At 49.8% G+C, this 26,521-nt stretch overlaps 1 protein-coding gene across 1 annotated transcript in view; it reads right to left on the minus strand.

Annotated features, from left to right (window-relative positions):
- TDRD9 (tudor domain containing 9) overlaps positions 1 to 26,521 on the minus strand; it is a 2,107,755-nt gene that overhangs the window by 86,317 nt on the left and 1,994,917 nt on the right. Inside the window, exon 35 of the mRNA XM_069207577.1 lies at positions 23,740 to 23,858. Coding sequence (XP_069063678.1) covers positions 23,740 to 23,858 — 119 coding nt within the window. The remainder of the gene's footprint in view (positions 1 to 23,739; positions 23,859 to 26,521) is intronic.

The following is a 26,521-nucleotide window of genomic DNA, read 5'->3' on the forward strand; positions in this document are numbered from 1 at the left end:
TTCTGACCACAGAGTGCACAAAGGCGTTCACCCCTTGTGGGCAGAAACTCATCTGGAAGTGACAGGCTGGACCAGACTGGTCAGCCTTACACTAGCAGTTGGGCTAACCTCTGTGTGCATTTTTCAATAAATCCCACACTGGCATCAGTGTGGGTTTATTGTGTTGAGAAGTTTGATACCAAACTTCCCAGTATTCAGTGTAGCCATTATGGTGATGTGGAGTTTGTAATGACAAACTCCCAGACCATATACTCTTTTTGGCTACCCTGCACTTACAATGTCTAAGGTTTTGCTTAGACACTGTAGAGGCATAGTGCTCATGCACATATGCCCTCACCTGTGGTATAGTGCACCCTGCCTTAGGGTTGTAAGGCCTGCTAGACTTACCTATGCCACAGGCAGTGGTTTAGGGACAGGGCACCCTGGGGGTCTTTTCTCCCCACCAGCACACACAAGCTGTGAGGCAGTGTGCATGTGCTGAGTGAGGGGTGGCATAAAACATGCTCCATGCTTATGGTGTACTTATGTCATTATGGTGTACTTATGTCATATGGTGTACTTATGTCAAAGAATCCTTATTCCATCTAGGTTTTGGGTCCTAATGGTTGGACCCTTCTTCTATTCCTAAAAATGCTGTGCAGCTACTGAAGGATGCTTTTTGGCACAACGCTCAGATTGTGCAATTTACTAAGATTGTTCCGCTGTCAATGTCTGATAATTATTTATTACTCAAATGCCACTATGAATTTGAGCCTTATATGGATATAGCATTTTCTCCATTTGCGCGAGCTCTTTTTGTTAGATTCAGAATAGGGTCCCTCCCTTTGTGTTCCCTAACGTACAATTGGCATTGTTCCACTAATAGTTCCAAGCTCTGCCCGATGGGCTGCCAACGTGAAGAGTCTATTTCACATGTTCTCTTTTATTGTCATGCATATCACAAACAAAGAGTTTGTTGGATTATCCCGCTCTGCAAATCTATAGGCGCCAGGTCTCATTTGTATGCTGAGAGAATTTTTAAATCTGATCCATCTGCCGAGGTAGTTTTACCAGTGGCAAAATTCCTCGAATCAATCTGGCGCCTCAGACTAGCAACTTTAAAGAATAAGACTGGGTAGCTAATTTTTAGATCTATGTATGCACTTTAATTGACCTTTTGATGTCTGATTTTAGTATTTAACTTTTAATACTAAGACACTGTTTTATTGCATCATTGAACACCCATGGGCATAGGGAATAGGGTCCTTGTTGTGTGGTACACCCTAAATTTAGGAGATATATATTGTGATCATTCTGTTCGAATTTTAACTCTTTATTATCTCTTTTATATTTTTACTGTGCTTATATTTTTTAGTGTTTTACTAATTTCAAAAATCAACAATTTATGATGCTTGTATTGTACTTTTATGGTATGTTTTTACTTACCGAAAGAAAGTTAAATGATGATGCTCCATCCCTTAGAGACCTTCCCTGGCCACAGGGCGCTTGGTACGAGGGGAACCTTTCACAAGGGACTTAACTGTGTGCCAAGGCTGTGCCAATGGTTGAAACAAAGTTACAGTTTTTAGGGAAAGAACACTGGTGCTGGGGCCTGATTAGCAGGGTCCCAGCACACTTTCAATCAAAGTTGGCATCAACACTATGCAGAAAGTGGGGTTTAACCATGCCAACAGTGGTATTTTCCTACAGTGTCTTGCAGTCTCTTCTGGGTTTTGCAGAATTCTTCTTCTCGTTTCTGTATATATTCTGGGAAAGGTACTGTGAGATACTCCTGCTTTCCTGGTCACTGGGGTGGGTTGTAGCACTTACCTTTGGGCTTTTCTAGCACTCCTAGCTCCCCTCTATATATTACACTAGCCTAGGTGGGGGACGGACTTTCGCATTCCACTTTCTTCCTATATGGTTTGTGCTTCCCCCAGTCCCATTTCTAACTATTGTGATTTTAACTAATTGCACTGTTTTCTAACTGTTCGCATGCCTATTTCTGCATGCTAGTGTATACAATTTGTGTATTACTTACCTCCTTAGGGAGTATAGTCTCTATGGTGTTTTTGGTATTTGTGTCACCAAAATAAAGTACCTATATTTTTATAACAGTCAGTATTTTTTTTCATGTGCGTGAGTAGTGTGTGACTACAGTGGTATTGCATGAGCTTTGCTTGTCTCCTAGATAAGCCTTGGCTGTTCATCCACAGCTACCTCTAGAGAGCTTGGCTTCTAGACACTGCCTACACTACACTAATAAGGGATAAATGGACCTGCCGTATGGTGTAAGTACCATAGGTACCCACCACACACGAGGCCAGCCTCCTACAGACCCCAGTACCCAGGGCATGGGATAGTATAAGTAGGCCCCTGAGGGCAGCAGCCCTGATTGTGCCACCCTCTAAGGCCCTGCACCCAGAACTACCAGTGCCGGCTGAGTGTACTGGGGCAAACCTAAAAAGGCAAACGCAACATGGCACACTCCGTGTGCTGTGTCCACTCTACACTGCATATGATATGGGTAAGTCACCCCTCTGGTAGGCCTTACAGCTGTAAGGCAGGGTGCCCCATACTATATGTGAGGGCATAATAGCGTGAGAAATATGCATCCACTGTGTCCCTGCCAAACATGGGACATAGTGAGTGAACAGAGCAGCCATTTTATGTGCATGTAGTGGACACTGGTCAAACAAGAGTTCCCCAGCCACTCTGCACCCTGGGTTGTTTGGTATCAAAGAACTTGGAATGTTAAATCCAAACTGGTGCCAGTACTGGATTTAACCCTAAATGTACTCAGGGGGTCACCTAAGAGGTGCCCCCTGCAAAAGCTAACCTAACGGACACAGTTGCTGACTGGTTCCATCCAGCTTGCCACTTCCCGGCAGCCTATACACAAACCTGGGGGAGAGCCCTGGCTCTCTGATTTGTAAAACAATGCCCCCTCTCTCAGGAATGTGCAACACCCTGGCGGTGAGCTTCAAAGGGCTACTGCCCGTGAAACTCGAGCCCCCAGGCCTGCTGCTAGAAGCAGAGGGCTTCTCCCTTTGCAAAACCCACTTTTGCCAGGAGCAAAGGCAGGAAACCAGACAAAGGGTAGGAGAAGTGGCCTCACTGAGCATGCACCACCCCTAGGGGCTTGCAGGCAAAGTGGACCCTACTTGTCATTTCCCCCCATGTTGGATGGCAAGAAAATAGCCAATGAGGTTTAGGGAAGTGACCCCTTCCCACAGTAAGTGGTCACTGTGGTGGGTGTAGCCACCCAAGGCTAAGTGTCCCATTGGACACTACCAGGTTCCCCCTAAAATGCCCACTAAATGTAGTATTTAGAATGCTCCCCTAGACCAAGAAATTAGATTCATCTGGAAGAAAAGAAGACAGCACCAAAGAACCCGACAGGACAAGAACAGAGGACCTGCTGCACCAGAAAAGGCTCCAAGACCCCTGCTTGGTGCACAAGTCGCGACAATCGCCGCTGCAGAGGAGATGACCACTGGACCGACCTCAAAAGACCCCCGAGGACCTCCAGGCTTCGCAAATAGCCCGAGATCTCCCTCCTGAGTGGAGGTACCACTCAAGAAACCAAAGAAGCCTGCAAAGAACCAGCAAACTGGTGGGGGGTCACTTCACTGACCGGACAATATCTCCGCAACCGAAAGCCGCAGCCGGATCTGACGACACATCAACGACAGCCCAGACGAGACCTGCAAGTGTGCCAACTTTGATGGCTCAGCACCCTCCCGTGGCCGAGTTGTACCAATATCCCAGATACTGGCCAGTGCACATCTGACACCCCCCAAAACAGCTCACCCGGAGCTGCAACTGGACCAGGAGAAAGCCCCGGTCGAGGGACTTCAGTGACACCCCGGGCCTTCCACCAGAGTGCCCGCAACGTCCTGCAAGACCCACAGAAGACTTACCTCCAGCTCCAAAGGGTCCCTTTGCGCACAGCATCCAAGACCTCCAATTCGCCCTGCACCTGGCCACCCTGCCGCTTGCATCGCGGGATCTGCTGTGTGCCCCGGGTCCAGAACCTCTTGCAACCTCAACAGCCCAAGGGGACCCCTAGGCACCATCTTTAAATCTGCAAACCAGCTCCTTTTCCAAGAGGCCCCTCCAGGTGGGCCTGTGCCAAGAGACTTTCCAACCCTGCTCCTGCCGAAACTGGGAGGCGCCCGAGGCTCTCCACCTGGCACTGTGCCCACTGACTACTACGACCACCCAGCAAAAGGAGACTGGTAACTATATTGTACTATTTGTAATGCATGTTTAAAAGTAACTGCCTATTGATTCCTATGGTACGTAATTACGCACAAAAATATTAAAACTTTGAAAAGTCATATCTCAAAAAGTACTTAACGCATCTTAAATATCTTGGTCTTAAAATGTAAATAAAATAAATAAATAAATAAAAAGTCTGAAGTATTTTTTTTTTGGTTTTTTTTTTAAATAAATTCTGGTCTTGAGTTATTCATTGTGTGTGTGTAGTTCATGATTGGATATGTGAGTACAGCAAATATTTAGCACATCTCCTGGATTAGCCTAACTGTTCGATAGGCTACCATAAAAATTGGAGCATTAGGTGGTCTCATTTTCACCTCTGGAAACCAACGTGTGGTTGCCTGGATCCCCTGTATATTGTGCCTAGCTTTGCACAATACATAGAGGGCCAGCCTCCTACAGCTCTTAGCTGGAAAACTGCATTCTTGTTTTCGTCCCATAAGGTAGTATTTAAGACACTGTCGATTTTTTTAACTGAAAAGTATTTTTAATTAAAAAACTTATTACCTTGTAACGAAGTTCTTTGGTTCAAAGCATATATAAAAGCAACTGTTATTTTTGGAAATTGGTCTCAGATTTATTCTTTGAGTATGTGCCTCATTTAATGCCTCTGTGAGTACAACAAATGCTTAACACGACTCCTAGATAAGCTTAACTGCTCGCCCACACTACCACAAATAGAGCATTAGGCCGATCTATTTATGCCTCTGCAAACCTTTGGTGATCCACTGGACTCTTTGACTGTGTACTTTATTTTAGTGCAACATACAGAGAGCCAGCTTCCTACAACACTAAAAAGAAGTAACCCATGCAGAGGGTTCAGTAGATCCCCAATTGGTTGACAGAAGCAAATGTAGATAACACTAATGGGCTCTTTTGTGGTGGTGTGTGGCCAGCAGTTAGGCTTTTCAAAGGGTGGTGCTTAGCAATAAATAACACACACAAAGAATAAATTGGAGACCAATTTTGAAACATAACACTTCTTTTTATATGTATTTTAAAACCAAGAACTTTGCAAAGGAGTATGCACTGATGTTGTTTTTCACCTGGTCCTCCAGAGCACAAGTACCTCCTCCTGGTCGTCTGCAATACCGGTCAGGGATTGGGAAGGCAGTGGACCAGACTCTGCTCTTTGGTGCCTGCAGGGAAGTAGCTCCACTACTCCAAGGGAGACTAGTGGTGGTTTGTGAAGTGCTGGCAGGCTACTCGTAGTTCTCCAGCTTGCAGGACGATTCACTCTGTAGCAATGGTTGAGGAAGATGCAAGCAGGCAGGATTTCGTGTCAAAATGTCCACAGCTCTTCTGCTGTTCTTGCCAGGCAGAGGCTCTTCTTCTTCTCTACATCCACTGAGTGTAAGTGCCTGGGTTCAGGGGTGCCAACTAAATGTACAAGTTACTTAACTTTGGTAACGATATATCTGGTAGAGAATTTTTCAATGAGCAGAACCCCTGCGCGCCGTTATGTGGTGTTGGTCGACTCCGTGGGTGTTGTGGTTGCCATGATGATGTCGTGGTCGTATATAGGCGCCACCACGGTGCGCTGACGCCAGTTTCTTTTCATGACTTTCCACGCCAGTAGCGCGGGCCATGAAGAACACTGAGAATGGTGCACCAAAACTAGGGCCCTTAGAGTGAAGTACCGGTCCCTAGAAATCCGTTCAGAGAGCGGGGAGGATGGGCAGGTCCGGTAAGGAATCTGCAACTAGAATATGTCTCTACCAGATATATTGTTACCGAAGGTAAGTAACTTGTACATCTGATAGAGACTTCTAGTTGCAGATTCCTTACCTTAGAATGATACCCAAGCAATACCATCCCCGGTGGTGGGCTGCGAACTAAGATCACACCAAAAAGTCCTGCAGGACTGAACGGCCAAAATAGCAGTCCCTGTGGACCTGACTGTCCAGGCAGTAATACTTGGTGAACGTATATGTAAGGATGCCCACGTTGCGGCCTGGCAGATATCCAGATGAGCGTTGAATGAGCGTGTAAACCCTTAGGGGGTTGCTTTTTCGCCAAAGCGTACCACATCTTGATGCAGAGGACTAACCATCGCAAGATGGTCCTCTTCTGCACTGCCTTCCCTTTCTTCGCAGCCAGATATGCCACAAGGAGCTGATCGTCCACCCGGAATTCTTTGGTATGATCAAGGTAGAACGCCAACTCTCTTTTTGGGTCTAGATGGTGGGTCTCTCCTGCTCATGAGAGAGATGTGGGGGTGCGTAAAAAGTAGGCAAGGTGATAGATTGGTGTAGGAAGCTAGCTCTGTATTTACTATATCAAAATTAGATATAGTGTGCACAGAGTCCATGGGTTCCCCAAGATGCTTGACAGAGGCATTAATAGATAATACTAATGCTCTATTTGTGGTAGTGTGGTCGAGCAGTTAGGCTTAACAGAGGGTAGTGTTAAGCATTTGTTGTACACACACAAGCAATAAGTGAAGACACACACTCAATGACTTAACGCCACGTCAATAGGTTTTTATAAAGAAAACTATTCTTTTGTTAATATAGTTTCAGGACCACAAGATTCAGATTGCAGGTAAGTACATTAAATGCAAGATACTTTGCATATGAATAGTTAGAACTTTGTGACTAAAACAGTAATGTACCCAGTTTTTCATAAAATGGCAATAAACTATTTTAAAAGTGGACACAATGCAAATTTCAACAGTTCCTGGGGGAGGTAAGTAGTTTGGTTAATACGGTAAGTAAAACACTTACAAGTTCAGTCTCCAGGGCACAGGTAGCCCACCGTGGGGGGTTCAAGTCAACCCCAAACACCCAGCACCAGCAACACAGGGCCGGTCAGGTGCAGAGGTCAAAGAGGAGCCCAAATAACATGGGCACATATGGAGACAGGGTCTGATCCGGTTCCGGTCTGCTGGCAGGTAAGTACCCGCATCCTCGGGGGGCAGACCACGGGGTTTAGTAGAACACTGGGGGTCCCCAAGTAGGCACATAAAACACACCCTCAGCCGCACAGGGGCGGTTGAGTGCAGTGGGCAAACAGGGTGTCGGGTTTGCAATAGGATTCAATAGAGGGACTCGGGGGTCACTCAGACGTTGCAGGCAGGTCACAAGGGGGCTTCATGGGCCAGCCACCGACTGGGCAATGGGTGAGGGCCGAGTGCTGGTCACTGCTGCACCGGTGGTCGGTTTCTTACAGGCCTGGGGGCTGCTGGTGTAGTGTTTCTCCAAGCGTCAGATATCTTTGTCACGGGCAGTCGCACTCAGGGGAGTCTTCAGGATTCCCTCTGCAGGCATAGTCATGTGGGTGCAGAGAGGTCAGCCGAGGGTTGACACGTCGTTGGGGTCGCCTGGGGGGTCCTCTCTGGGTAGTTGGTTTCTCTGGTCATGGGCCGGGGGTGTCAGGTGCAGAGTGGTGGGGACTCACGCTTCTGGAGTGAGGTGAGAGTCCCTTTAAAGATGGTTTCTTCTTTCTTTGGTTGGACAGGTCCGCTGTCCACGGGAGTTCTTGATCCTTTGTAGTTGCAGGGCAGAGGTTGCTGGGCCCGCAGGATGCGTTGCTGGTGCAGGTTCTCTGAAGTTGGAGACAGGCCAGTAGGGCTGGGGCCAAAGCAGTTGTCATCTTCCTTCTTCTCTGTGGGGTTTCTCAGCTAGGCAGTCCTTCTTTGTAGGTCATCAGGAATCTGAAGAGCTGGGTTCAGGGTCACCCCTAAATAATAAATTTAGGGGTGTGTTAGAGATAGAGGGCAGTAGCCAATGGCTCCTGTCCCTGACGGTGGCTACACCCTGCTTGTGCTCACTCCCTCTGGGGAGGGGAGCACATCCCTATCCCTATTGGTCATAATCCTCCAAAGCAAGATGGAGGATTTCTCAAGGAGGGGGTCACTTCAGTTCTGGTCACCTTAGGGGTGGACCTGGCTGAGGGGGTGACTCCTCCTTCTTTTTCTCATTATCCCTCTAGACTTGCTGCCAAAAGTAGGGGCTCGTCCAGGGGGCAGGCATCTCCACTGGCTGGAGTGCCCTGGGGGCATTGTAACACCAGGCCTGTGCCTTTGAGGCTCACCACCAGGTGTTCCAGTTCCGGCAGGTGGGAAGTGTGAAGCACCTCCCCCCAGTGCAGGCTTTGTTTCTGGCCCCAGAGAGCACAAAGGCTCTCACCCCAGGGTGTCAGAAACTCGTCTCTTAGAGGCAGGCTGGCACAGACCAGTCAGTCCTGCACTGAAGAATAGGGTAAAATACAGGGGGCAACTCTCAGATGCCCTCTGTGTGCGTTTTTAATAAATCCAACACTGGTATCAGTGTGCGTTTATTATTCTGAGAAGTTTGATACCAAACTTCCCAGTATTCAGTGTAGCCATTATGGAACTGTGGAGTTTGTTTTGACAACTCCCAGACCATATACTTAATATGGCCACACAGTACTTACAATGTCTAAGAATGGACTTAGACACTGTAGCGGCATATTGCTCAAGCAGCTATGCCCTCACCTGTGGTATAGTGCACCCTGCCTTAGGGCTTTAAGGCCTGCTAGAGGGGTGACTTACCTATGCCACAGGCAGTGTTTTGTGTGCATGGCACCCTGAGGGTGATGCCATGTCTACTTTTCTCTCCCCACCAACATACAATCTGCAATGGCAGTGTGCATGTGTTATGTGAGGGGTCCCTTAGGGAGGCACAACACAGGCTGCAGCTCTTAGGGACCTTCCCGGGTCACAAGGCCCTTGGTACCACTGGCAAAAAGTGGGGGGGGTAACTGCAATAAGGAGCCATTTTCCTACAAATGGCCTACGTGAAAGGGCGTTACCACTTTGGGAAGAAAGGAAGCCCTGGTACAAAGCACCACTTTGTCAGGATGCACTGCTAGGTATGGTGGCTTCGAAGAAAGAGCTTGAAGCTCACCTACTCCGCCAGTAAAGGTGATGGCGATCAAAAAAGCAGTTTTAAGGGTTAAGAACCATAGACGACAGTTGAGGAGCGGCTTGAAAGGGGCACACACGAGGTACGTGAGGACCAAGTTCAAATCCCACTGGGGCATGATGAATGGGATTTGAGGAAACATGAGTGAGGCCTTTAAGAAACCACCTAACATTGGGAGATTTGAAAAGAGAAGGTTGGTCTGGTAGCCTTAAGACGGCAGAGATGGCAGACAAATATCACTTGAGGGTGCCCAGAGCAGAGCCCTGCTGGGCAAGAGCGACAATTAAGAGGAGAACCTCTAAGAGAGGTGCAGAGAGGGGATCAACAGATTTGTTGATACACCATGCCACAAATGTATTCAAACGACAGGCGTATACCGTTTTGGTGGAGGGATGCCTGGCTGCCAAGATTACATTACAGACTTCGGGTGGAAGGTCAAAAGCCGCCAACTGTCGCCGCTCAATCTCCACTCAAGGAGGCGAAGACTGGACAGGTCCGGGTGGAGAACCGTTGCCTGCTGCTGCGACAGAAGATCCTCCCGAAGGGGTAGTCTGATCGGAAGATCGATGGTCGTGCTCAGTAGCGGGGGATAACAGACTCTTCATGCAAGGTCCGGAGCCATGAAGATTACGTGGGCCAGGTCTTGCTTGATTTTCTTCAGAATCCTCGGCAAAAGTGGTATTGGCAGGAAGGCGTACAGGAGCCCTGAGTTCCACTTGTGATGAAAAGCGTCACCGAGCGAGTGCCGCCTTGGAAAACAGCTGACATTGCGCATTCTCTGCGGAGGCGAACAGATCAAGACAAGGCTCTTCCCACTGCTGAAAGAGTCCTTGTGCTACCTCCGGATGGAAACACCATTCGTGATCGACTATGCATCGATGGTTGAGTTTGTCTGCTGTGACGTTCTGAGAGCCCGCCAGATGTTGAACCACCAGGGAAATGCCCAGGCATTCCAGCCATGTCCAGAGGCAAAGAGCCTCTTGACAAAGGGTCCACGACCCTACTCCCCCCTGCTTGTTGCAATACCACATGGTGGTGGTGTTGTCGGTGAACACCTGCACCACTTTCCCTTTGAGAGAGGGAAGAAATGCTTTCAATGCAAGCCGTATCGCCCGGAGCTCCAAACGGTTGATGTGGAGTCCGGACTCCGCCGGAGACCATAGGTCTCTAATCTCCGCCTCTCCCATGTGGCCGCTCCATCCCAGGAGTGATGCATCTGTTACTACTGTGAGATCTGTTTGGGAAAGGGAGGGAGATCTGCCGTTGGCCTAATCCGGATTCGACAATCACCACTGTAGGTCTTTTGCAGTTCCCTCCGTGATCTGAATCGTGTCGCAGAGATTCTTCTGATGCTGCGCCCCCTAGAACTTCAGGTCCCACTGCAGAGCCCACATATGCCATCTGGCATGTTGGACCAGCAGGATGCAGGAGGCCATGAGGCCCAGCAGCTTTAGATTCATTCTCAACGAAATCCAGGATAGAGGCTGAAGCATCGGTATCATAGCCCGAATATCCGGGAGTCGCTTTTCAGGAGGATAAGCCTGAAACTGCACTGTGTACAGAACAGCTCCGATGAAAGGGAACATCTGAGAGGGAGTCAGGTGTGACTTTAGCATGTTCATAGTGAACCCCAGGGAATGCAGGAGGTTCGCCGTAGTCTGGAGGTGGGAGACGACTTTCAGGGGCGTGTTCACCTTCAACAGCAGGTCGTCAAGGTAGGGGAAGAATGGAATCCCTAACTGGCGCAGATGAGCTGCAACCACTATCATCACTTTCGTGAACACCCGAGGGGCGCTAATAAGGCCAAAGGGGAGCACGGTGAACTGAAAGTGACTATGACCTACTGCAAATCATAGGTAACATCTGTGGGCCAGCATGACGGGAATATGGAAATAGGCGTCCTGCAAATACAATGCTACAATCCAGTCTCCAGGGTCCAGGGCAGAAAGGAGGACCTGAGCTAGGGTTAACATCTTGAACTTCTCCTTCTTGAGGAAGAGATTCAGGGACCGGAGGTCTAGGATAGGGCGAAGGCCCATGTCCTTTTTGGACACCAGTAAGTAGTGGGAATAGCAACCACAACCTACTTCTGGCACAAGGGCCCTCTCTATGTCTCCCTTGACCAGGAGAGCCTTGACTTCCTGGCGGAGAAGTGCCAAATGATCCTCCGATAGATGATTGAATGATGGTGGCATGGCTGGAGGAGAAGCCTTGAAGGGGAGAGAGCAGAGCCTTAGGACGATCTGTAAAACCCTCCTTATAGGAAAGTACCCTCTTTTTGGCATGCTATCCCCAATTTCTGCCTGATTTCAGTGTGGTTGACTGTGTCACTGGAGTCCAGCTAAACAGGACCCCAATGCTTATGCTGTCTCTCCTCTCAAATTTGTCACTGCATACTGATAACCCAGTATTTCATCCCTAATTGGCATACTGGTCCCCCCTTATAAGTCCCTAGTTTATGGTACTTAGGTACCCAGGGGATTGGGGTTCCAGGGGATCCCTATGAGCTGCATCACTTTTGCCACCCATAGGGATCCCAATGAAAGGTTTGTGCAGGACTGCCATTGCAGCCTGCCTGAAATGGTGAATGCACCATTTCACAGCCATTTACACTGCCCCAGGTCACTTTTAAGTCACCTATATGTCAGGCCTTCGAACCCTGAAGGCTGGGTGCAAAGTACCTGTGTGAGGGCACCCCTGCAGTAGCAGAGGTGCCCCCATATTATCCAGGACCATTTTCCCAGACTTCTTGAGTGTGGGGACACCATTTTACGCATGCACTGGACACAGGTCAATACCTATGTCCAGCTTCACAATAGTAACTCCGAATATGGCCATGTAAGGTGTCTAACATCTGGGAATTGTACCCCAATACTGATTCTAGTATTGGCTTTACAATTCTAGGCACTCTGGGGACTCCACAGTGGACCCCCAGTACTGCCATACCAGCTTTCTGAGGTTTTCCAGGCAGCCCCAGCTGCTGCCACCTCACAGACAGGTTTCTGCCCTCCTGTTGCTTGAGCAGCTCAAGCCCAGGAAGGCAGAAGAAAGTATTTCCTTTGGGAGAGGGGTGTTACACCGTCTCCCTTTGGAAATCGGTGTTACAGGCATGGGAGGAGTAGCCTCCCAGAGCCTCTGGAAATGCTTTGAAAGGCACAGATAGTGCCCACCTTGCACAATCCAGTCTACACCGGTCCAGGGACCCCTAGTCCCTGCTTTGGCGCAAAACTGGACAAAGGAAAGGAGAGTGACCACTCCCTTGTCCATCACCACCCCAGGGGTGGTGACCAGAGCTCCTCCAGAGTGACCAGAGCTCCTCCAGAGTGTCCCTGGGTTCTGCCATCTTGGATTCCAAAGCGGTGGGGCACTCTGGGAGCATCTGAGTGGCTAGTGCCAGCAGGTGATGTCAAAGCCCTCCCCTGATAAGTGCTTACCTGTGTAGCTGACCAACCCCTCTTTCAGGGTTTTTTAGGGTCTCTTTCCTGGGTGTTTCTCCAGATTCGGATTGCAAGACTCCAGCAGGAATCCTCTGTATCCCTTACTTCATCTTCTACTGACCGCAGCTGAACCCTACAAACTGCAACAAAGAAGGAAAGACGACTTCTGCAACATTGTATCTTCAGCTCCTGCCAGCAACTGCGACTGTTTCCAAGTCGTGCATCCTCTGAGGACTGCCTGTCTTCAGCCTGCACCAGAGGAACCGAAGGAATCTCCTGTGGAGTGACGGAGTTACTTCCCTGTTTCAGCAGGCACCTCTCTGCAATGACGACCTGTGGTGTGGGACCCCTCTCCTAATGACGAGTGTGGATTCAGCAACAGGGGTGTTGGACTAAAGTGACCCCGACAGTCCCAAGGGCCAGCTGTCCAACTTTTGTTGAGGTAGGCGCTTGCCTCCCCATGCAAGACTGTACTCCAGTGCACCGCATGACTAGCAGTTTCGAAAGGCTAGTGTGTGAACTTTCAAGAAGTTCTTTGTGCACAGCACAGCTTACGCCACCAGCACTCCATCCTGCAACGCACAACTTCCTGAGTCGTTCCCCGGCGCCGTGGGATCCCTTTGTGTCGTGTGGGCCTCTATTTGCACCTTCTTTGTCCCCGTACTGTGGGACTCCTGTGCCCTCTGCCTGGTCTTCTGAGGGCTCTCTAAGTTGCTGAGAGCCCCCTCTGCCTCCCCCTCCAGAGTTGAGGACACCAGGTCCCTCCTGGTCCCAGGTAGCACCATTGTCCGCTAACAGCGAGCTTTGCGTGTGCCAAGGCTTGTTGGCGGAATCCAGTGACGCAAACCAGACTGCAATCATCCATCCGGTGTGGGACATCTTCTGCACCAACCAGGAACCCACATCTGTCTTCTTGGGTGCATAACAGACTTTGGCCCTCATTCTGACCTTGGCGGTCTTTTCGCAAGACCGCCGAGTTACCGCCGCGGTGAAGACCGCCGACCGCGGCGGTATGCCGCTGTGCGCATTCTGACCGCTGGGAGCGTTCCGCCGGAAAACCGCCAGCAGCCACACTGGCGGTCGGCGGGAAAGTGGAGACTGGTCAACCTCCACCGCCACGCCAGCAGAACACTGCCCACAGAATTACGACCCACATTTCTGTGTGGCGGTCTTCTGTTGGCGGTCTTCTGTTGGCGGTCACCTCCCCATGGCTCCTGTCACCTCCCGGAGGACCAACGCACAAGGTAAGTTGATCGTCCGTGAGGGGAGGGGCTGGGGGGGGTGTTGTGTGATGTGTGCGTGCATGGGGGTGTGCGTGTGAGTGTGTAGAGGGGGTGTGTGAGTGCGTGCATGCGGGCGGGGAGTGCTGCTGTGCCTATGGGCAATGTGTGTAGTTCAGCGGGTGCGCATGTCGGCATGTATGTGTGCGGGTATGTGTCCCCGTTGTGTATGTGTGTGTGTAGGGGGTGTGTATATCTGCATGTTGGGGGTGTGTGCATGTCGGGGTGCGTGTATGTGCATGTCGGGGTGGGGGTGGGGAGGGGGTTCGTACCACCTCTGGGGGGTGGCAGGGGGGTGGAGGGTGTGGGGGGAGGACTCGGGGGGGCAGTGGAGGGTGGGGGAGACCCCTATCAGTGCCAGGGAAGGAATTCCCTGGCCCCGATAGTGCCTACCGCCATGGTTCGCATGGCGGTTCCCGACCGCCAGAAACCGCGGCGGTAAGCAGGGTCATGATACCGTTGGCGGTCTTGGGTCGACCGCCGGACCGGAGTGCGCAGACTCCAGCCCGTCGGTCATGACCGCCGTGGCTGTCGGAGTGGGGAAGTGGCGGTCGGTCGCGGCGGTGACCGCCGCGGTCAGAATGCCATTTTTTATACCGCCGGTCTGTTCGCGGTCCGACCGCCGCCTCTCCGCCGACCGCCAAGGTCAGAATGAGGGCCTTTGTCTTCTCACAGGAGAGTGTTCTTTTCCACCTTCATCCGGGTTAGCAGGGGCTCCTGTTCTCCCTAACTCTTCAGTGATTCTTGGACTTGGTCCACTTCTTCCACATTTCTTCAGGTCCAGGAATCCATCGTTGGTGTCTTGCATCCCTTCTGGTTCTTGCATAATCTTCTATCACGACTTCTTGAGTGTTTCAGGAAACTTACTGTGATTTACTCCTGTTTTCCTGAGCTCTGTGGTGGGTTCTATTACTTACCTTTGTTGTTTTCCTACACTCCCAGCGCCCCTCTATACACTACACTTGCCTAGGTGGGAGACTGACTTTCGCATTCCAGTATTTTAGTATATGGTTTGTGTCCCCCAGGACCATTGCAACCTATTGTGATATTCACTATTTGCACTGTTTTCTAACTGTTTTTACAGCTATTTCTGTATTCTAGTGTATATTACTTACCTCCTGAGGAAGTATAATCTCTATGGTATTTTTGGTATTGTGTCACTAAAACACCTCCACCCAGAGCAGGCTTTTGTTCCTGGCCTCAGAGAGCGCTGGCTCTCACCTCAGGAGTTGAGAAATCTGTCTATGATAGCTGTACTGTGTAGGAAAGTACCATCTTTCTTGGCATGTTACCCCCATTTTTACCTGTATGTCAGTATGTTTTTGTCTGTCTCACTGGGATCCTGCTGGTCAGGACTCCTGTGCTCATAGTTTATGGCCTAATGTGTGCGTCTGTATAGTGCTTAACTGTGTCCCTGAGGCTCTGCTCATCAGAACCTCAATGCTTATGCTCTCTCTGCTTTTAAATTTGTCAATATAGGCTAGTGACTTCATTTACCAATTTCAATTGGCACACTGGACCCCCCTTATAAATCCCTAGTATATGGTACATAGGTACCCAGGGCACTGGGGTTCCAGGAGATCCTTATGGGCTGCAGCATTTCTTTTGCCAACCATAAGGACCTCAGACAAACCCTTTCACAGGACTGCCACTGCAGCCTGCGGGAAATAGCACACACGTTATTTCACAGCCATTTTCACTGCACTTAAGTAACTTATAAGTCACCTATATGCCTAACCTTCACTTGCTGAAGGTTAAGTGCAAAGTTACTAAGTGTGAGGGCACCCTTGCACTAGCAAAGGTGCCCCCACATAGTTCAGGGCCATTTCTGGGGACTTTGTGAGTGCAGGGACACCATTACACGCGTGCACTACATATAGGTCAATATCTATATGTAGCCTCACAATGGTAACTCCGAATATGGCCATGTAAGGTGCCTAAGATCATGGAATTGTTGCCCCCATTCCAAATCTGGTATTAGGGAGCCACAGGAATCCTCTGCAACTACTACTACATACTCTGACTTCGGATGAGCCGCAGCCTGCTCCAGGAACCGCTATAACAGCAACAAAGTATTCACAAGGGATACTTTTCTTCTGCAACTTCAGCTCCAGCCAGCAACTTCAATAGTTTCCACGGTGTGCACGCTCTGAGGACTCCCTGTCTTCATCCTGCACCAGAAGGACAGAAGAAATCTCCAGTGGGGTGACGGATTCACTCACCTGCTCATGCAGGCACCTTCTAAGTTGACGACTGGTTCTCTTGGACTCCTCTCCTGGCAATGAGCGTGCTCCTTGGAACACAGAGGGTGGACCCCATCAGCACAGACTGTCCTGAAGTCCTGCTGTCGCAATTTGGAGGAGGTAAGACCTTGCCTTCCCCCAGAACATTACCCCTGTGCACCACATCTTCTTCACCTCCTGAGGCCTCTGTGCACTATTTGCAAAATTCCTTTCTGCACAGCCTGGCCCAGGTCCCCAGCACTCTATCCTGCGACGCTCAACTCACTGAGTTGTTCTCTGGCGGCATGGGGCCCTCCTTTGTAGTGCTGCACCAACCGCATTTTGCACCTCCTTTGCCCCCGTGTCCTGGGACTCCCGTGGGTGCCATCTGGTGTTCTGAGGGCTCTCTGAAGTGCTGAGAGCCCCCTCTTCCTCCTCACACAGAGTTGAGGCCCCCAGGTCCCTCCTGGGTCCAGATAGCGCCTAGTTGACGCAAAATGTGACTTTGCCGGAACCAACGCTTGTTGGAGGAATCCAGTGCCAAAACTCGCCTGCATCCAACTACACGACGTGGGACATCCTTTGCATCACACAGGAACCCGCTGGCATCTTCCTAGGGTGCATTTCTGCAGTCTTCGTCCAACCGGGGACTCTTCTTTTGCACCCTCTTCTAGGTTGGCAAAGGCTCCTGTCCTTCCTGGAACTTCTTTTGACTTCTGGACTTGGTCTTCTACCTTTGCAGGTCTTCAGGTCCAGGAATCCATGTTTGTTGTTTGCAGACTTGGTTGGTTCTTGCAATAATTCCAATCATGAGGTGTAGTGTGTCCTAAGGAAACTTGCAGTACCTTACTCCTGCTCTTCTGGGCTCTGGGGTAGGGTAATTTACTTACCTTTACTGTATTATTACTCTCCCAGCTATTCTAGACACACTACACTTGTCTAGGGGGGAATTCGTGATTCGCATTCCACTTTCTTAGTATATGGTTTGCGTTGCCCCTAGACCTAATTTCTCCCATTGCATTCTATAGCATTTCCTATTGTTTGCACTATCCTATGTCTAATTACTTACCTTATTTTGGTGTTTAGTGTATATATTGTGTATAATACTTACCTCCAGAAGGAGTATTGTCACTAAGATATTTTTGGTACTATGTCACCCAAATAAACTATTTTTGTTTTGGGTAACACTGAGTATTGTCTTTACTTGTGTATAAGTACTGTGCAATTATAAGTGGTATTGCATGTGATTTACATGTCTCCAGTTCAGCCTACGCTGCTCTGCTATAGCTACCTCTATCAGCCTAAGCTGCAAGAACACTACATTTCACTAGTAAGGGAAAACTGGACCTGGTGTAAGTACCTAAGGTACCCACTACAAACCAGGCCAGCCTCCTACATACTGGCTCAGACCAGTCAGTTAACACACTAGCAGTTGGGTAGGTTTTATGGGGGCACCTCTAAGGTGCCTTCTGAGTGCATGTATTAATAAATCCATCACTGAAGTCAGTGAGGCTTTATTAAGATGAGATGTTTGATACAAAACATCCCTACTTTCAGTGAAGCCATCATATAGCTGGGGAACTTGTAATGCCCAGTATCCGGCACATGCACTCAAAATGGCTTCCCTGTTCACTTACTATGTCTAAAAATTCAAAGAGACATAGGAGGGCAATATCTGGTCATGCAGATATGTCCTCACGTGATATAATGCACCCTGCGTTAGGGCTTTTTTCCTGCTCTAGGGGTGACTTACAAATGTCACATGCAGGGACCTGGCACACAGGAATGTGTGACAGGTCGTATTTTTAATTTTGTTTGTACCAAGACACACAGCCTGTGATGGCAGCACTGTGTGTGTTTGGTGCAAGGTCTCTGGAGGGTGGCACAATTCATGCTGCAGCGCTTAGGGACCTTCTTAAGTACCCAATCATTCAATCAATCAATATTTGTAAAGCACGACTACTCACCAGTGAGAGTCTCAAGGCGCTGGGGGTGAGGGGAGGGACCTCATCCCAAGAGGCACGTCTTGAGGTTCTTCCTGAAGATGGTGAGCGACGTGCTTTGTCTGAGGTGCAGGGGGAGGCTGTTCTAGCTCTTTGCTGCAGTGTAGGTTAAAGATCGTCCTCTGGCGATGGTTTCCAGATGCGAGGGACAGTGGCCAGGGCCATCTGGGAGGAGCGGGGGATTGGGTGGGGGTGTGGAAGGAGATGCGGTGGTTCAAGTAGGCTGGTCCTGCGTTGTGTATGGCCTTATATGTGTGGGTGAGAAGCTGAAGGTGATCCGCTTCTCGACCGGTAGCCAGTGGAGATGTGTTGGGAGATGTGTTCTCGGCGAGGGAGGTCCAGAATGAGTCTGGTGGAGGCGTTCTGGATGAGCTGAAGTTTTTTGATGTTCCTAGTTGAGGTGCCAGAGTAGAGGTTGCTCGTGACTAAGGTGTGGGTGACTGTTCTGCGACAGTCTGCTGGGATCCATCGGAAGATCTTCCAAAGTTTATGGAGTGTGTGCCAGCAGGTGAAGGCGACAGAGTTTACCTGGCCGGTCATGGATAGGGAGGAATGGAGGATGATTCCTAAGTTGCATGCGTGCTCGGTCGGTGCAGGTGGGGCACTGAGGGATGTGGGCTACCAGGAGTCGTCCCAAGCTGAGCTGTCGTTTCCGAAGATGATGAGCTCCGTCTTATCGGAGTTGAGCTTGAGGCAGCTTTCTCTCATCCAGGTGGCGACGGCTTCCATTCCTGAGTGAAAATTCCTTTTGGCCGTGTCTGGGTCTTCGTGAGGGAAATGATGGGTTGTGTGTCATCGGCATATGACACAATATTCATACCGTGGCTTCTGACGATGGCAGCAAGAGGGGCCATGTATACGTTGAGCAGTGTGGGGCTCAGTGAGGATCCGTGGGGGACTCCGCAGATGAGTCCTCTGGGTATCGAAGTGTAGAGCCTAGTCTGACCCTCTGCATCCTCCCGGAGAGGAAGGAGTAAATCCATTCCAGGGCTCTTCTGTGGATTCCTATATCGTGGAGGCTGGTGCATAGAGTGCTGTGGGAGACCGTGTCGAAAGCTGCTGAGAGGTCGAGAAGTATGAGGGTGTTTGGCTGTGGTCTAGGAGTAATCGGATGTCGTTGGTGGCTGCCAGGAGTGCTGTCTCAGTACTGTGATTGCTGCGGAAGCCGGAATGGGAGCTGTCCAGGGAGTTGTTGGCCTTGATAAAATTTCGTAGTTGTGCTTTGATTGCTTTCTCTAGTAATTTTGCGGGGTAGGGTAGCAGCGAGATGGGCCGGAAATTCTTTAGTTCTGGTGGGTCGGCCGAAGGTTTCTTCAGGAGAGGGCATATTTCAACATACTTCCATTACTCAGGGAAGGTGCCTGTGGTGATGGAGCAGTTGGTTGTGTTACAAAGCTTGTGGCGATGGATGCACTGGTTCTGATGTATATGTGGTGCGGGCAGAGGTCCGAGGGGGCTCTGGAGTGTGTGTTGTTCATGATGTTGACTATTTCCTCTGTGGTGAGCGTGGATCAGCTGTGGATGGTCTGGGTGGGATCTGGGGGGTTGGGTCAGTCGCAGGTTCCGGTGGCAGGATTTTCCAGGAGGAAGCTGTCGTAGAGGTCCTGGATCTTGTGGTGGAAAAAGGAGGTAAGTTTGTCGCAGAGGTCCTTTAATGGGGGGATTGCTGGTGGCTTCGGAGAATTCTGTGAATTCATTGATGACTGAGAAGAGCTCCTTCGAGTTGTATGCAGAGGAGTTGATGCGCTCCCGGAGTGCGTCCTTCCTTGCGTTCTTGATTTTTCATTGGTGGGCGGCAGTTGTGGCTCTGAATGAGGCGAGGTCTTCGCTGGATTGGCTGTTCCTCCATTTTGTCTCTAAACGTCTGCAGGTACCTCAAGCCCTAGGTACCAGACGTAGTATTGTAGGATGTTGGCTCTGTATATACTATTTCAAAGTAAGAAATAGTGTGCACAGAGTCCAAGGGTTCCCCTTAGAGGTAAGATAGTGGCAAAAAGAGATAATTCTAATGTTCTATTTTGTGGTAGTGTGGTCGAGCAGTAGGATTATCAGAGGGCAGTGTTAAGCATTTGTTGTACACACACAGGCAATAAATGAGGAACACACACTCAAAGACTTACTCCAGGCCAATAGGATTTTATATAGAAAAATATATTTTCTTAGTTTATTTTAAGAACCACAGGTTCAAGATTTACAAGTAATATTTTAAAGGAAAGGTATTTCACTTAGGAACTTTGAACAATCACAATATCATGCACAGTCTTGGCAAAAATGGCAATAAGCTATTTTAAAAGTGGACACAGTGCAAAAATCAACAGTTCCTGGGGGAGGAAAGTAGAGGTTAAGTTCACAGGTAAGTAAAACGCTTACAGGGTTCCAAGTTGGGTCCAAGATAGCCCACCGTTGGGGGTTCAAGGCAACCCCAAAGTTACCACACCAGCAGCTCAGGGCCAGTCAGGTGCAGAGGTCAAAGAGGTGCCCAAAACACATAGGCTTCAAAGGAGAACACGGGTGCCCCGGTTCCAGTCTGCCAGCAGGTAAGTACCCGCGTCCTAGGGGGGCAGACCAGGGGGGTTTTGAAGGGCACTGGGGGGACACAAGCAGGCACAGAGAGTACACCCTCAGTGGCACAGGGGCAGCCGGGTGCAGAGTGCAAACAGGTGTCGGGTTTTGTATAGAAAGCAATGGGGAGACCCGGGGGTTCTTCAATGATGCAGGCAGGCACATGGGGGGCTCCTCGGGGTAGCCACCACCTGGGCTAGGCAGAGGGTCGCTCCTGCACTGGAGTTCGGTTTCTTCAGGTCCTGGGGGCTGCGGGTGCAGTGTTGGTTCCAGGCGTCGGGTCCCTTGTTACAGGCAGTCGCGGTCAGGGGGAGCCTCTGGATTTCCTCTGCAGGCGTCGCTGTGGAAGCTCAGGGGGGGTTGTCTCTGGCTACTCACGGGCTCGCAGTCGCCGGGGAGTCCTCCCTGTAGTATTGGTTTTCCGCAGGTCGAGCCGGGGGCGTCAGGTGCAGAGTGGAAAGTCTCACGCTTCCGGCAGGAAACGTGAAGTCCTTAAAGTTGTTTCTTTGTTGCAAGAAAGATGCAGATTGTTAAACAGGGCAGCTGTTCACCGGAGTTTCTTGGTCCTTGGTTGCAGGGCAGTCCTCTGAGGCTTCAGAGGTCGCTGGTCCCTGTTGGATGCGTCGCTGTTGCAGTTTTCTTCGAAGTTGGGAGACAGGCCGGTAGGGCTGGGGCCAAAGCAGTTGTCGCCTCTGTCTTCACTGCAGGGCTTCAGGTCAGCAGTCCTCCTTCTTGTTAAGATTGCAGGAGTCTGATTTCCTGGGATCTGGGGAGCCCCTAAATCCTAAATTTAGGGGGGTGTTTAGGTATCGGAGGGCAGTAGCCAATGGCTACTGTCCTTGAGGGTGGCTACACCCTCTTTGTGCCTCCTCCCTGTGGGGAGGGGGGCACATCCCTAATCATATTGGGGGAATCCTCCATCCACAAGATGGAGGATTTCTAAAAGTAAGAGTCACCTCAGCTCAGGACACCTTAGGGGCTGTCCTGACTTGTGGGTGACTCCTCCTTGTTATCTCCTCTAGCCTTGCCGGCAAGAGTGGGGGCAGTGGCCGGAGGGGCAGGCATCTCCACTAGCTGGGATGCCCTGTGGCGCTGTAACAAAGGGGGTGAGCCCTTGAGGCTCACCGCCAGGTGTTACAGTTCCTGCAGGGGAGGTGAGAAGCACCTCCACCCAGTACAGGCTTTGTTCCTGGCCACAGAGTGACAAAGGCACTCTCCCCGTGTGGCCAGCAACAAGTCTGGTGTGTGGCAGGCTGGCAGAAACTAGTCAGCCTACACTGGGAGTCGGGTATGTTTTCAGGGGGCAACTCTGAAATGCCCTCTGGGTGTATGTTACAATAAATTGCACACTGGCATCAGTGTGCATTTATTGTGCTGAGAAGTTGGATACCAAACTTCACAGTTTTCAGTGTAGCCATTATGGTGCTGTGGAGTTCGTTCATGACAGACTCCCAGACCATATACTCTTATGGCTACCCTGCACTTACAATGTCTATGGTTAAGGTTTTGCTTAGACACTGTAGGGGCATAGTGCTCATGCACCTATGCCCTCGCCTGTGGTGTAGTGCACCCTGCCTTAGGGCTGTAAGGCCTGCTAGAGGGGTGACTTAACCTATGCCACAGGCAGTGTGAGGTTGGCATGGCACTCTGAGGGGAGTGCCATGTCGACTTAGTCATTTTCTCCCCACCAGCACACACAAGCTGTGAAGCAGTGTGCATGTGCTGAGTGAGGGGTCCCTAGGGTGGCATAAGACATGCTGCAGCCCTTAGAAACCTTCCTTGGCATCAGGGCCCATGGTACAAGGGGGACCAGTTACAAGGGGCTTACCTGAGTGCCAGGGTTGTGCCAATTGTGGAGACAAAGGTACAGTTTAGGGAAAGAACACTGGTGCTGGGGCCTGGTTAGCAGGGTCCCAGCACACTTTCAAATCATAACTTAGCATCAGCAAAGGCAAAAAGTCAGGGGGTAACCATGCCAAGGAGGCATTTCCTTACAACCATTTAATAGAGACTTACAGTGGGAGCTACAGGTGGTGCCAAATGAGAGAAACAACTGTATCAGTTTAGGGAAAGAGATCTGGCACTGGGGACCTGGCTAGTCAGAACTCAGTGCACTTTCAGTGGAAAATGCATCAGATAACAGGCAAAAAGAGGGGGCTAACCATGTCAAAAACTGTGCTTTCCTACAGTCAACACCAGGGCAGGCTCCCCCATCAGAAGTCTAATTGATGGCCCAGTTGATTCAGGGACCAAAAATGCTCCAGGGGGATATAGAATAATGTGGAAAGGCTGCAGCTTTGCTTCTTTGAAGGCTTCTACTTGTGGTGGAGTCCAGGATGGCCTGGAAAACGTTAGGCACAACAACTGTGAAATGAGGTGAGATTCGGATGACTGGCATGGAGTCAGGCCTTTGGAATGCAAACAATTGAGCAGCAAGGAGGACCACTGTCTGGACTTCTGTTTGCAATGTACTTTGTTTTTGGACTTTGCTTAAGACTTACCAAGGACCTCAACTAGAGCAGGTCTTAAGAGGAAGAAAGGAACAGCTACTTGGAGCACAACTGTTTCTTATGCTCAGTAGAATAAAACCTCCCCTCCTGCTCCCTGATGGGTGCTTCAATCAGCATTTGTCACAGAGTTTGAATAATGGTTGGATATAAGAAATCAAAGACAGACATCAAGGGGGGGTCCACACTGACAAATTCTATAGATGCCTCTTCGGGGAGACAATCCTAGCACACATTCGAAATGTTTTAGAATTTGGTGAAAAATGGATCTGCTGTAAAGGGGGTGTGGAAAAAACCACATGTCCGCATACAGGGTTGACAGCTATACACAGCACTGCACCATCATTTCCATAAACAGGGCGAGGCTGCATCAGAGCCTAAAGGCACTACCTTACCATCGCTTGGGAACAATTCCTGGGAAAAGGGATTTGGATCCAGTCTGGTGCCTCATGCTGTTCAAACTTAGTGGAATCTGCAGTTAGAACAATCCATGAAGAAGGGCAACTAAATCCTACCTTTTATCTGGAACCATGAAGAAACTTCACCAAATTTATTGTCACAGATTTTCAAACTCACCGTAAGAGCTTCTGGCGGGCATCATCTTGTAATTTTGCAGTTCTTTCTTGACCAAGAAACAATGGTCCATTCGGACCACAGCACACTAACTTGTTAATAGCTTCACGTAAAATATTTATCTAGAATAAAAAAAAAAAGGAAAATGTACATGTGTATTACAACAATTCAAAATTTGATTCCATAAAAATGTCAGTCTAAAATAAGAAAAAGGAGATTAATAAAGTCAGCGTTGAAAAGGAGCAAAACAACTAAAACTCCCAAAGGCACTTTTCATAGAATTGGACTCCAAATGTGTAATTAGGCAACTACAATTCCTAAATATAAATGTAAGATGTGGTACTTGCCCCTGGCCCTACACATTGAGCAAATTTTCAAACAAAATTGCATTGAGACGTTAAAGAATCATAAGCGACAAAGGCAAGAAATCTTCTTGAGCAGTAGCCAGTGACTACTATCCCTGAAGGTGGCTACACCCTCTTTGTGCCCACTCCCTTTGGGGAGAGGGGCACAAACCTAATCCAATTGGTCCCTGTCCTCCAAACCAAGATGGAGGATTCTGCAGGGATGAGGGGACCTCAGCTCTGGACACCTTAGGGGTGGTCCTGGGCTGGGGGTGGTCAATGTTCCCTGTTTTCCCTAACTTTCCCACCTGACGTGCAACCAAAATTGGGGCTTTGACCAGCGGGGGTGGGGGGAGGGAGGCATGGCAACTCCACATGCTGGAGTGCCCTGGGGCACTGTAACCTGAGGCTCACCGCCAGGTGTTACAGTTCCTGTAGGGGGGAGGTGAGAAGCACCACCACCCAAGACAGGCTTTGTTTCTGACCACCGAGACCACAAAGGCTCTCACCCCATGTGGTCAGAAACTTGGCTGAAAGTGGTAGGCTGTTGCAGACCAGTGAATCCTACACTAGCAGTTTCGCTAACATACAGGGGGCATCTCTAAGGTGCCCTCTGTGTGCATTTTTCAATAAATCCCACACTGACATTAGTGGCAGTTTATTGTGCTGAGAAGTTTGATACCTAACTTCCTAGTATTCAGTGAAGCCTTTATGGACTGGAGAGTTCGGAATGACAGACTCCCAGATCATATACCCAATATGGCTACACTGCACTTACAGTTTCTAAGAATGGACTTATACACTGTAGGGGCTTATTGCTCATGCAGCTATGCCCTCACCTGTGGTATAGTGCACCCTGCCTTAGGGCTCTAAGGCCTGCTAGAGGGGTGACTTACCTATGCTGCAGGCAGTGGTTTGTGGGCATGACACCATGAGAGGGGTGCCATGTCGACTTCGTCTTTTTCTCCCCACCAGCAAACACAGGCTGCTGAGGTAGTGTACATGTGCTTCGCTACTGCCCCCTGACCCTAACACCCCCCCTAATTTAGTATTTAGGGGCGACCATTAACCCAGCTCTTCAGATTCCTGATGACCTCAAGAAAGAAGAAGGACTGCTAAGCTGAAAAAACCAGCAGAGAAGAGAAGGAGACAACAACTGACTGGGCCCCAGCCCTAACGGCCCATCTCCTGCTTCTAAAAGCTGCAAAAGAAGAAGCAACGCAATCTACAGGACCAGCGGCCCCCTGAAGAGCCTCCAGGGGACTGCCTGCATCACCGAGGACCAAGAAACTCCGGTGGACAGCAGACCTGTCCAACAAGAAGAAAAAGCAACCATCTTTAAAGGGACTCCCACCTCACTCCAGAAGCGTGAGTCCAAAACTACTCAGCCCCCGACACCCCTGGCCCGTGCCCAGAGGAACCAACCAGCCAGATAGGACCCCCAGGTGGTTCTGACCAAGTGCCCACCCTGGGCTGACCTCTCCACCCCTCCACAACAACGCCTGCAGAACAAATCCCGAGGACCCCCTGACCGCGGTTGCCCGGGACGAAGATATCAGACGCCTGGAGAAGCACTGCACCTGCAGCCCTGGACTCGAGAGAAATCAATCACCGGTGCAGCACTGACCAGCAGGCAGCCCTCCTCCATGACCTGTCGGTGGCCTACCCGAGAAGTCCCCCTGCAGCGCCTAAGTGACCCCAGGTTCTGCCCATTGAGATCCGTAGGGAACCCGACGCCCTGTTTGCACCCTGCACCCGGCCTCCCCAGTGCCGCTAAGGGTGCATGTTTGGTGCCTACTTGGGCCCCCTCCCAGTGCTCCTCTAAACTCCCCTTGTCTGCCCTCAGACAACGCAGGTACTTACCTGCAAGCAGACCGGAACCAGAGTACCCCCTGTCTCCATAGGCGCCCATGTTATTTTGGCTCCTGTTTGACCTCTGCACCTAACCCGCCCTGTGTTGCTTGTGGTGGGTGTTTGGGGTTATCTTGTACCCCCAATGGTGGGCTACCTATGCCTGGAGACTGAACCCGCAAGTTTGTTACTTAGCTCCAAAACTGTACTTTACTAACCTCCCCCAGGAACTGTTTAAATTGCAGTGTCCACTTTTAAAATAGATTTTTGCCATTTTAAGGAAAACTGTACAATGTTGATTCCATTGGAAGTTCTAAGTATTACTATGCAAAGTACCTTTCATTTAATGTACTTACCAGCTAAATTAATCTTGTGGTTCTAGAAATAAATTAAGAAAGAATATTTTTCTATATAAATAACCTATTGGTCTGGAGTTAAGTAATTGAGTGTGTGTTCCCACTTATTGCTTGTGAGTGTACAACAAATGCTTAACACTAACCTCTGATAAGCCTAACTGTTGACCACACTACCACAAATAGAGCATTAGTATTATCTATTATTGCCTCTGTCAAGCCTCTTGGGGAACCCCT

The sequence above is a fragment of the Pleurodeles waltl genome, chromosome 9, assembly GCF_031143425.1.
Source record: "Pleurodeles waltl isolate 20211129_DDA chromosome 9, aPleWal1.hap1.20221129, whole genome shotgun sequence".
Classification (NCBI taxonomy): Eukaryota; Metazoa; Chordata; class Amphibia; order Caudata; family Salamandridae; genus Pleurodeles; species Pleurodeles waltl.